Genomic DNA, 13,067 nt, shown 5'->3' on the forward strand with positions numbered 1-13,067 from the left:
CCTCTTGTGCTCCCCCAGGACTGCCTTTTAAGAGTGATAACAGCTAGGAGGGATATGTCTATAGAAGTAAATGCATGTATGAAAAGGCTAATGTTGATTTTTTTCCCCTGTCTTCCTTTCATTAGATCTTCTTTAAACATGCCTGCATTTCTTAGCCTGAAGAATAACCCTTCATTCAAATCCTCATTTTGTTTGAACTGCAGTTATTTTTGTGATTACTCAATTGACTTTTTTTTATTACACAGTGTGATGATTTTTTATAGGTCTGTAACTGTGATGCCCTAGGCTTGATAATTTGAATTGAGTTGTGTTTATCTGATGCATAAAAACAAATGGAAATGGAAATATACAGTTTGATCACAGTTAATCATATTTATTTATCTAAATGGTGCCTCCAGGACACATCCACGGTGGGGCTGGAAAAATCAGTTGGGCCTAAAACTTCCCCTTCTTGAAGGTCAATTCAGATTATTGTCTATCAATGTGCTTATTCATATAGGCATTATATTTGTGATACTATTAATATATTGAAGTATCAGTTTGTAATTGTATCCATTTAAATATATGACCATTTTTTTTACAACCCCAATCAATAAATTAAGGCACCAGAGAAGCGGAAATGACCTGGCTTTTAAAAATCTGTCAGTGTCTCTGAATTTAGTTGAGGGATTACATGGATGAAGTATAATGTTACATATGCTCTCTAGGTGGTGAACTTATTTTCAGTGAGGACTGTGTAGTCTTGCCTTGTGCCTTTACTAACAGGTTCAGCAACTGTAAATTTCCTGTTTCGTTATCTTGAGATTAGTCAACATTTCAGAAAATAACTAGACATATACTGGATCATAACTCTAATTAAATAGCTATAACTCTCCGCTACAGTAATTTTTCCATAAGCCACTTTTTTCTTCTTCACTGGCTTGTTTCATTGGCACCTTTCAAAGACACCTGTCTAACTTAAGACGTGTCTGTCCAATTCATGGCTCTATTATCATAAGTTTACAACACAGAGCTTGGTTCTAGGAACACAGAAGAAAACACGCATTTCTACCATATTAGTATCATTGGTGGAGAAAATCTTGGGTAGCTTTGTATACATGTCACATACTCTCATTAATTTCAGAACTGATTTTTGTTCTTAAAAAAGTGAAAGTAGATTACCCCTCCTCCCCTCAAAGTGATTTAATATTCTCCTGTTTGGAAAAATGGCCACAATATTACCCTTAAATGGCCCTTGTGTAAAGAGAAACTTTAGTAGGTTAGTTGAGATTTCATTGTGAAGACAGTAGTTCCAAAGTAGAAAGAAATAGATTATGATCAATAGAAGTTAGTTTTTAAAGTTGATAGTGTACGTACAGTTGTATAAACATGAACCTCTGTTAATTAAGCTCTTACTGATGATGAAATCCTGCCTGCATCACATTTAATTTCTTAAATATATCTCTGGGTTTAAATAAAACATTTTCTGCAATAAGTTCAGTTGAGGTCAACATCAAACTGTTGAATTTCTTATGAACATTTATCCAAACTCATGACCCTAAGATATTGAGTTATAGGTCTGCCATTTAGCTGTATAGGCCTAGATTTCAGGCAGACACTCAGACTAATTTAGATTTCGTTACTCTCCAGCGTTTTCCTGATGTAATCTCCTTTGTTCAGTGCATATTTCCGTGGTTTTGTTTTGTAGGATATGGTTCCCTTGGCTCCAGGTTGTTACCTTGATTGGGATGAGGAGCTCGCAAAAGCACAGTCTCATGACTGCGTTCCCGTTCTTTCTGAACATCCGCTGTATATCCTCTACACATCTGGAACGACGGGGTTGCCAAAGGTATGCCCTCTCTTGTTGCGTTCTTCAGTCACTCAGTCGTGTCTGACCCTTTGTGACCCCATGGACTGCAGCACACCAGGTTTCTCTGTCCTTCACTATCTCCCGGAGCTTGCTCAAACTCATGTCCATTGAGTTGATGATGCCATCCAACCATCTCATCCTCTGTCGCCCTGTCCTCATCCTGCCCTCAGTCTTTCCCAGCATCAAGATCTTTTCCAGTGGGTCAGCTCTTCCCATCAGGTGGCCAAAATAGGCACTCTCTTAGGGATAGTTATAGTGACAGATTTTTTTGCACCAAGAATATTTGATTACTGATTGAAAATGTTTGCAGACTTTATCTTGAGGTTTAGGCTTAAGTATTTTATATCTTAAATACTGTGTCTAAATATATAGAACTACTCATTATATTTAATGCCAAATGCGTTGTCCTTATTTCATTAAAAATCTTCACAATATCAGCAATATTCAATTGCTTTAGTAAGGTATTAAAATTAATATATATTTGATTGAATATCAGTTGGCTTAATAAAATTTTATAAAATATATTCTAAGTGAAATATTTTTTAAACTGAGGTATAACTTTCATACAGTATGAAATTGATTTTTTATTTAGAGGAATTCAATTTATCATTATAAATGCAACTTGGAGAACTGGCCTAGACAGTTTGAACAACAGTAATTTATCCAGAGTGTTGAGCTATTTGATTTGCAGCACTGAAGATAGTCAAGGATTTTTAAGTCTTTTTACCCTGAAAGGTGTTTTCACAAAGCAAAGTTAACAATGTCAATATTCTTGAATGTGTCAGATACCATTACCACTTTGGCCTGGTATCTCCAAATAACACTGTTTCTTTATATAACTTCATAAAGATTTGTGCAATCATCTTTCGTCTTTATTAGGGAGTTCAATATTCATTAAATCACAGAATGTTAGTGGGCAAAGGGACTTTTAACAGTCACTCAAATCCTATATGACATTGGCCTCTATTAATATTGGAACTCTATAGCATCAGAATTCTGAACCATAACCTGTTAATATTCTCAAAATTGTGATTCTGTTAGTTTAGATTTAAATAAAGGAAGATCAGGACTTAAAACATTTTATATGAAAGTTACTTGCTTGTGAAAAATAAAACATTTGGTAGAAGGGTATATTCTCTCTGACTACAGACACAATGTTTTGTTACATTTTGGTGTACCGTCATGTTCCATATGCAGTTGGTACCCACACTTTTGTTGTGTGAATAAATAAATTAATGCATATACATAAAAATATTTGTGTCGTTGTAGAATCAAAGCCCTGTGCTTTTTTGAGAACTCTGGTCATCTGAAAAATAAATTTTCTTATATTGCAGATTGGTCTGTTTAAGCAGTCCAAATGATTACTGGATGCGGTCTGTCCCTTCCACTTTTTGCAGTCGAGCATTATGTACCAGCCACAAAGAATCCAAATGAACATTTGGCTGTGAAATAGAAGGGACTAAGCAAGTTATAATCTAATATAAAAGTATCAACATGAGAGGAAACCACTGACCCTGAAAACATAGTAGAGCCTAACCAAAAAAATAAAAATCACTTTAGCTCCTTAAAAACCTGAAGGAATCTTATGAAAACTTTTGGTGCTACCTTGAGACTTTTAATCACTGAAATTCACTGTTGCCTGGACGGGGATCTATATGAGAGGGCAGAAGAAGAGTTTGCCATCAGTTTAAAACTGACTCAGCTAGTGTAGTGGAAATAAAATAAAAGTAATATATAGGGCATTCAATCTGAAAAGTGATGATTCCAAATAAAGAAGAAACCTAGATATCCCATGTTTTCTTTGCATCAAGAAGTACTTTGTGGAATTCTTAGATGCCCAAACTGATGATTGTTTGATGTTTCTATCATCCTCATTTTTTGATTATATTAGTAGTACCATCCTGAAGATAAATCTATTTCTGCAGATTGGAGAAAGCTTTAATTGTTTGAAGATTTCTATTCACACTGAATTTAGTTCATGGATGTCCATTAGGTGCTAAAAGAGATAAAAAATTAGTAAACCACAGTGCTTTCAGCATAGTGGGGTTGCAATATATAATAACACAGATAATGTAAGATAGACTGTGATCTTTCCCTAAGAGGGAAAAACCCCACTTCAGTCTCTTGAAGAAAAGATGAGTTTGAATGGCATCTGAAGGATTAAATTCCATTAGTTCAACAAATATTACTGAGCACCCAAATACATATATGACCATCTTTTTAGAGTTCTGTGCTGGATACAGGCACTGAACAAAGAGCTATGTGATAGGTGATGTGTTATGAGGAGAAATGAAACAGAATAAGGGTGTGGAGAGTGAGAGTGTTGTTTTATCAGGGAGATGTCAGGGAAAGCACTCGGTGGTATGACATTTGAAGGATGAGTAGACATTTTCATCAGGTGACCTCATGGGGAGGCGGGCATTCCAGGTTGATTGGGTCAATATAAGTAAAGACAGGAGCGTGTAAGGTTCCAGGATGGCTACTGCAGTTGGTGCGAAAAAAAGTAGAGAAATGGCCAGATTTATAGGCAGGGGATAATTGTTTAAAATTTACCCAAGAAGTTTAGGTTATATACTACCTGTAAGGAATGAAGAGCACTGATGTTTCTTTGAGACAAAAATATGAAGGAAGGTAACCCTTGCGCCATTACACAATGGAAGCAAGGAGATTGGATTTCAAGCTGTGCTTAGCTTTGGACCATTTATTAGGGAGCAATCAAGGAAATTGAGTACGGGCGAAGAGTACAGGACTTTGAACCTGAGAACATGAGAAAGTGGTTTTGTTTATTTACTAAACTAGAAACAAAGGAGAATGGTTTGGGGCTGGGAAAACTGGGAGGTTTTGTGTATACTGAGTATGATGTCTCTTTGGGACATGAACATGGAAATGCCCAGCCAGTAGCTGGAAATGAAGGTCTGGGTCCAAGAGTACATCTGGATTTGGAGATAGACCCTGGAATATCATCAGCTGTAGAGGACTAGTATTTAATTCATGTGACTGAGTAGTTTTTACAGAGCGGGACATGCAGAATGGAAAGATAAAGTAGTCAATTTCAAGGCCTTTCAGAAATATTTCTCTTATCCCTTCAGTGGACTTTAGAATTTCAATTGCATTGAAAGTATATGTTGCCAACATATACTTTTGCCACTTATTTTATTTTACTTTTGAAATATATTACTTTTCATTTACTTATCGTCGTAACATTACATGTTCTCTAACAGTGTAGAATATATTTCATACACCTTTGAATCTACTATGGCACTAACCTTAGAACTGGGCCATAGCAGATCCAAAATATTTAATAGTATACTTTCCCAGTTAGCTCCAGATTCCTCTTATTTTTAAAATTGAAATATAGTTGATTTATAATATTGTGTTAATTTCAGGTGTACAGCAAAGTGATTCAGTCATATATGAGATATATATGTTAAAATCAATTCATAATTTAATAACAACTATGTGAACCAACAATCCCATATATATATAAAAATATATATTCTTTTAAAATATTATTTTCCATTATAGATTATTACAACATACTGAGTATCCTGATACCCCTTTATTCATAAGATTCTCATTTCATTTTTGGTAGGTATAATCAGGATTAATAGGATCTGAATTTTTAATATTGAGATTCCAGGAATAGAAATACAGGAAAGATGAGCATACATGAATTTATGAAACATTTAAATATAAATTTCATGTCATAATCTAGTTTGTTTTCTTGATCTTCATGAAGAAAATTAGTGTTGTGAACCCATAAAAATATTCTACTTAAAACTGCTCGTTTCCCATAGGTGCATATAAGACACACACAATTCAGTCTGTTCTTTGGCTAGAATTTGCAGATATATTTAGGGCATATTTGCATGTCTGCATCTGCCAACTCTGGATTTGTCAGATTGCTGTATGACAGGTTGATCTGCTAGCTGCTGCACGTATTCTAGCATATTCGACAACTGAGCTGCTTTGCATACATTTCTGTATTGTTATGCGTGTTTATTCTGTTTGGTTTGGTTGACTATATTCAAGTTACTTCAAGCAACTACACAATAGAAGGATACCTCATCTGGATTGGGTATCATTCTGGGAATGGGAGATTTAGTGATGGTGATATTTATCTTCTTTCAGCTTGCTGTCATGAGCTATGGTGATAACCAAAAAAATAAAAAGTGCCACGGAGCACAGGGGAAAGAATTAGAAAGGAAGACGTAAGGAAGGTGGGAGATAAGGCCTTTGTTCTGTTGTGAGTTTTCTATAACTTACATCAACTTTTATTCCTACGTGTTAGGTGACTTATTTATATTCTAGACCATAGAGAAAAATAAGAGAAAGTTAAATAAAAAAAAATCTGTGGAAAAAATTTTTTAATCTGTAGTACAATTTTTGCGGCTTCCCTTGTGGCTCAGCTTGTCAAGAATCTGCCTACAATGCAGGAGACCTGGGTTTGATCCCTGGGTTGGGAAGATCCGCTGGAGAAGGGTAAGACTACCCACTCCAGTATTCTGACCCGGAGAATTCCATGGACTACAGTCCATGGGTTGCAAAGAGTCGGACACGACTGAGCGACTTTCACTTTCACAATTTTTGCAGCTAAAGGCTGAGCTCGCTACACCTTTGCCCTGATCTCACAGTTGCTCAGATCCATAAAAAATTATACTGCTGCTGACTCTATCACCCATAGAGGTGGCTTCAGAGTCATCAGAAAGCCTGCACAAGAGATTTTATGTTTGAAGAAATATACCAAATGGAGTCATTCCATTTCTACTAATATGACATTAAGTTCTGTAAATTTCAAGGATTTCTCTTGAACAAAGATAACATTTTTTTAATTATAGTTTTCATATATTGCTTATTCATTGTTCGCTTTTTAAATCAGTTGACATATGTATTAATTGTCTATTCTGTGCTGAAGATACAAAGGCGTTCTTACGGCACTGAGAGTGGAGGAAGAGAATGAGCAGTGGGTGGATGTTGTTAGTGCCCAAAGGCTCAGCAAAGTTTGCAGGACTTGGGCCGTGAAAAAGGAGGGCGAGGCTTCTAAAACAAGCAGTGGGTTTGGATGGCTTCCAGAAGAGGCGGCACTTTCACAATGTTGCTAGGTACTCCTGTGATGAAGTAGGAGATAACCAGGTGCAGAAAAGGGGTAAGGGCTCATTTTAGGAAGAGGGGATATCATCTGTAAAACTACCATAAGAGCAAGAATATTGTTGGTTGTTGGATTTTTTTAAGTAAGCAGAGCCATACCTCATACTTTTCAACTCATTGACTCCAATGGTCCCATGGTGGTGGGTTTCTTTTTTTCAGGTAATATTTTTGTTTCCCCTTTCTTCTTATTCTGTTTCTACTTAATTTGCCAGACTGAATTGAAATGTGTATATAAGCATGCATACATACAAAGCATATGCCTCTGTGTGTGTGTATATAGACATTACACATATGTATATACATAGGTATGTGTGAATGGATATATAGTATACGTATGTATATTTGTGTGTTTGTCTTGTACAAGTCTTTATTACTTCCCTGATGGCTCAGCCGATAAAGAATCTGCTCGCAATGCAGGAGACACAGGAGATGTGGGTTCGATCCCTGGGTTGGGAATATCCTCTAGAGGAGGGCATGGGAACCCACTCCAGTATCCCTGCCTGGAAAATCTCATGGACGGAGGAGCCTGGCGAGCTACAGTCCACAGGGTCGTAAAGAGCCAGACACAACTGAGTGACTAAACTCATAGCCCAAGTTACTAGTGGGGCTTAACTTAGGAAGTATGTTTTGTTGGTTACTCTATGTAGATCTCTCCTACCTGAATATTTTGAGATTTGCCATTTAAATTTTTATAGATCTATTATAAATTTTTCGGATAAGACTCCTAAACTCTTAATCTTACCACATATCTCAATCTTCCTTCCTTTTTGTACTACAACTGATGTTATTCCAACTGCATTCTTCTTAAATTGTAGCACCCAAACAGTACACACTTGATATAAATAAGTTTTCTGTTTTACAGTAATTGACCCATTTATGATATTTTGTGGCTTTCTCTGTTCCAAGGAAGCTCATTAAACTGGAAACCATAAAGAACCATCTGTGATTAACTGTTGTCTCATTCCTGGGGGATAAATAATTAGCCTTTAGTTTCCCTTGTGTGGATTGAATTTTTTTGAATATCTGTATACATTGAAAGTGTTTTGTATTGTTTAAAGAACACCTTCACATTGTCTACTTTTGTACTGAGATAGAATTCATTTTGTGTCTTTATTTGGGGCACAGAGTTTTATTCCCAGCTGAATGTCTTTGAGTTTTCCAGAAGAATTTAAGTATTTTGCCGATCCTACAAAAACCAAAGCAGTGTATTGGGAGGCTATAGGGCTTTTCTGAAAATACATTAGGTCATCTAATGTCTTTACTTTTAAGGAAGGTGGAATATAAGTGCATAAAGTAACAGATTCACAAGAGTGAAAAGCAGCATGCTTGTGTTGTAGGGGTAAACACTGATGGTCAACAGTATTTTTACCTCATAGTCAAATAGACTTCAGAATGCCAGTTTTTGTTTCTGGTTAATTTTGCATACTGGAATATAATGATTTGTGTGTTGTTTTTTTTTTTTGAGCACAGTTTATGTATTTTCAGAGGTTGAACAGAGTTTATCTGTTGCATTTTAATTATCATTACCTGGAAAATATGATTAGAAACAAAAATGCTTTATCATATTAATTTTAACCACATGTTAATATTATAAGAAAGAAACGATGTTTTTAAAACTAATCTTTCAGTGTTTTTACTCTTTAACTTATGAAAGATCTACATGGTGAGTATGATATTATGCACTTTTTTCTTACACTGTACTAAATAATCAGAAAATTGAAAGCTGTCATCTGAATATGTTAGGGGCAAGACCAGATTTCATATTGAGAATCTAGATCAATGAATAGAGAAATGATGCCAGATGAAAATTTTATACTCATTATTAAAAAATTAAAAGTAAGTGGATATTAAAGATCAGTGATAAACAGACATGGCTTTTCTGTCTCTGTTAGCTCTTTTTTCATTGTTTTTAATGAGAATCTCTGATAACAACCTCTAATTTTTTGACATTTCTGTCTTTTGTGTGGGGAAAAATAAGAACCAGTAATTGCTAGAATTGAGGAAATTTGCTAGTAAGATGTTAAATTATTGACTGTATAATTTTAAGTTTTTTCATGAAAATTTTCATTTTTAAGTCTTTTTTTGGGTCAAATACATTTAAGTAGCCACCATTATATAGACAAAGCAACACTGGTAAATAACCTTTAAAGAAGGGTTCACTTGAGAGGTAAGCAGAAATTTGGCAACCAGTCCTTTAAATTATCTTCCAAGGTTTACAAATGAATTACTACTCATTTATGTTCTCCTTAGCCTTTTATTCCTTTCTATCACTTCCAGTTGATTACTCTTACTCTCTATCATTTAATATAAAAAAATACCCTTTTGTAATGATATTTAGAATTATTAATTAAAAATAACCTCTAAATGCAGGGGCAACAGACAGGTGAAGAGAAATTCTAAAACATCTTAAGTGAAATCATGCCTGACATGAAATTTCACAGAATATTGATAGCATATTGTCTATGAAAAACCTCCTATTTTATCCTTTACCAAATAAATAAAACTTTTTAGAAAAGTGTGTTTGCAAGTTGATTCATGTCAAATTCATCAAGATTTTGAACTGTAGGAAAAGATCTCAATAAGACAAGAAATTAGCAAAGTATATGGAAGACATGTACAGTATATACCGGTTGAAGACCTGCTCAGTTTACATGGGAAAATGCATGTGTGAAAATTATTGGCAGTAGCTTAGAATTTCTAATTCTCCCAAGATGATCAAAAGAGCCAGCTGCATGCTACCCATGTCATACAAGCTAGAAAGCATACCTGTCAAATGTCAGCAAAGCTCCCTGTGACATTTGCCAAGAGACCAGGTGTTGCTGCTGGTAGATAAAATGTATTCCACAGCTTGATACCTATGTTTTATCAGTGGTACCTGAGGAAAGCAGCAATTTTAGTAACAGACAGAAAGTCAACTTCTTCTTCATTCTCCTGATTCATGTATGTGTGTTATAGTTACAGAGCTGTGCCAAAATAGTTCAACCAGTAGCACGCTCATTAATTAGAGCCATGTGTGCCCTTTCAGGTAAAATAATTATTTTCTTCACAGAGTGATTATAGCTGCTCTACTAAGAGATGTTTGAAAATACTTGTGAGCGAACTATAACATATTTCTTAGCAAGCATTCACTTTCTTGCTCTGCATATTTACATCGTTAAGTCGTGGTGAGCCAATCATGATTAATGTTTATAATGAAGCAATAAATGAAATTAGTTAATAAATTTGCTGTCAGTTCTTATCTGTGATGACTCTTGCACTTAGTTTTCAAATATCAATCTTGTATTAACATTGAATACATTCACTCTCAAGAATATCTGCTCACAAACTGATTCATGAAAGCTAGAGTGCTATACTGTAACAATCAAATCTGTCAGCCTTAGATTTAACTCATCAGGAGTTAGATCTAAAGAACTGCTCAGCTCTAATACTGTGATAGCATGGTCCTTCAGGTTAGCATTTTAATAAGACTCCAGTTAGAATAGGACTGTTTCCTCTAGGCGTTGTATTATTATTTAATATTATTAAGGAATAAATATCCTTATGGTCGTCTGTATCTTAGGCACACAGTTATCTTTGACCTTTCTGTGGAGTTAATTTTGAAAGTTTTCATTTTTGTTCTGGAAATATGTATTAAAATGCAGTGTTGATAATTGATGTTACCCCTGGACATTTTTCTTTTTATTGCATGTGATTCTGTGAAATCATATTTTCTTTAGAAAGTCCAGAATGGTCTCTGAGAATGAATTCTACAAATGGACTGGTATGAGCAAATAATTCTGTGTTTGTTATTGGAGGTGTCAAAGAAATGGTGATTCAGATACAATTATTCATACACGAAAGCCAAAGTTATTTATAGCTTTAGAATATGAAATACTTTAAACAGGAGCTTTTCTTAAGTGGATAGTATGAAGAAAGAGCATCTTTTAACACATAGTCTATTGATTTTAACTCCATCTCTTCTTTCCTTTAGGGTGTGGTGAGGCCTACTGGAGGATACGCTGTAATGCTTAACTGGTCGATGTCTTCCATATATGGACTTAAACCTGGAGAGGTAATCATGGTTTTAAATTCATATTATATGACATTTATCTGATTAAGATATATGCATTTTATTTTCTTCTTATTGTTTAGGTGTGGTGGGCAGCTTCTGACTTAGGCTGGGTTGTCGGACATTCCTATATCTGTTATGGACCTCTTCTACATGGAAATACTACGGTTTTATATGAGGTAATAAAATTCATACCACATACACATAGTGTTAATTTCACTGAAAGTTTCTGAGAAGTAGTCTAAGTAGGAACAAAAAAAAATTGAATGGAGACAGGGAACATTTTTATGTCTTCTTCCAGTTCAAAAATATGATTTCATAAGACAGAGAAATACATAGAAAAAATACACAGCTATTTAAATTGTGTTGAACAAGGCCATAAAATTATATTCTGAAAAATATACACTAAAAACCTTTATGTCTATCCCTTTCTAGAAAATATCATTGGACTGATCCTGATTTAGAACCTTAGAAAACAGTCATCACAAAACAGAGATTCACCTTTTTGTGTTTTTAGAGAATTAATGGATTTCAACTGTATGGTTTCTTGATTTTAGCAGATATTTTTGGTGGTTTCTGATGATTGTTATATGTATAAGGGAAGAGGCTTCTAGACTGATCAGAATGAATCTTCATAGCTTTAAGATTCAGTTGCATGGATTAATGTTAACCAGGAATAATATTTTTGTGTGTATACTAGAAAATTCTGCTCTTATGCCTATTCTGTTTAATTTTAGTAAATGCCTTGTATAAATACTTAAAACACATGTCCATCAGATTTGTAGGATATCAGAAGTTGAGAGGAACAGTAAAATGGTAGTTTGCTAAGTTCAGTTTCAGTTCAGTCGCTCAGTTGTGTACGACTCTTTGCGACCCCATGAATCGCAGCATGCCAGGCCTCCCTGTTCATCACCATCTCCCGGAGTTCACTCAGACTCACGTCCATCGAGTCCGTGATGCCATCCAGCCATCTCATCCTCGGTCATCCCCTTCTCCTCCTGCCCCCAATCCCTCCCAGCATCAAAGTCTTTTCCAATGAGTCAACTCTTCGCATGAGGTGGCCAAAGTACTGGAGCCTCAGCTTTAGCATCATTCACTAAATCAGTGCACAAAATGATCTTGGACTTTCGGGATAAAACACACAAGATGGGAGAATATGGAAATCCTTTTATAATTATATTAAAAATATAATTGCAAAAATGAAGTCAGGGAAATTTGAGTTGGTTACAATTTATGTGGTTAAGTCCCTGTGAGTATAATTGTCTGTAGTTCAAACATCAGTGGTTGATAGGATGACTTTAAAAAATAGTCACCATATGCACTAGTATAATCTTATTTTCCCTTCTCACATTTGGAGATTTTTGTTCAGTTTAATGAGGAGGAGAAAAAAAATAATTAACTTATTAGAAAGCATTTGGATAAAAGGGAATGGAGTGAAAATATCATACAAGAAAGTGATAAAAAGGAATTGTGAATGGTTTAGTCTGATAATAGTAATATATTTAGTGCATATTTGTTAAGAATCTTTTGACATTTAAAGAGTTGCCACATAGTAATGTAGTAATGTGGAATTCCAGAGACCTAACTTTTGGACGTAATCAGAGAAAATTTAACTGTTCATTAGTAGAATAGGCAGCTTCTGAAATAGAAGGCTCTCTTTCACTTAAAGTCTTTCAACATCAAGACAGGAATCTGAAGAAGAGAATTTTATATGTGAGTGTGGATAATATTATTAGGTTATGTCAAAGTTCTTTAAAATCTTAACATTCTGCAAGTAATGATTCTGAAAAAATCAGAGACTGTTCTTAATCTTTGTGGCAATCTCTTAGTCCCAGCCAATATTTAAAAGCATGATTATTCCCACATTTTCAGCTGGCTGGTTTTCTGTATTGAAATGCTCAGAGATATTAAGGCAAACTTTGACACAAATATTACGCCATCTTGTACTACCCCTCACCTTTTATACTATGCCTCTGTCCTTTGTAGACTTAATATGCCCTGTGGTATTTGTGATAATTAAAA

The 13,067-nt window shown here is 34.9% G+C and overlaps 1 protein-coding gene across 3 annotated transcripts in view; it reads left to right on the top strand.

The window, feature by feature from the left end:
* Nucleotides 1-13,067, top strand: part of ACSS3 (acyl-CoA synthetase short chain family member 3) — a 168,274-nt gene that overhangs the window by 61,709 nt on the left and 93,498 nt on the right. For all 3 annotated transcript variants that reach the window (XM_068972184.1, XM_068972185.1, XM_068972186.1), the window contains exons 5-7: nucleotides 1,688-1,828; nucleotides 10,968-11,048; nucleotides 11,129-11,224. In XM_068972184.1, the coding sequence (XP_068828285.1) occupies nucleotides 1,688-1,828; nucleotides 10,968-11,048; nucleotides 11,129-11,224 (318 nt within the window). The remainder of the gene's footprint in view (nucleotides 1-1,687; nucleotides 1,829-10,967; nucleotides 11,049-11,128; nucleotides 11,225-13,067) is intronic.

This window comes from Capricornis sumatraensis, chromosome 4 (assembly GCF_032405125.1).
Source record: "Capricornis sumatraensis isolate serow.1 chromosome 4, serow.2, whole genome shotgun sequence".
NCBI classification, from domain to species: Eukaryota; Metazoa; Chordata; class Mammalia; order Artiodactyla; family Bovidae; genus Capricornis; species Capricornis sumatraensis.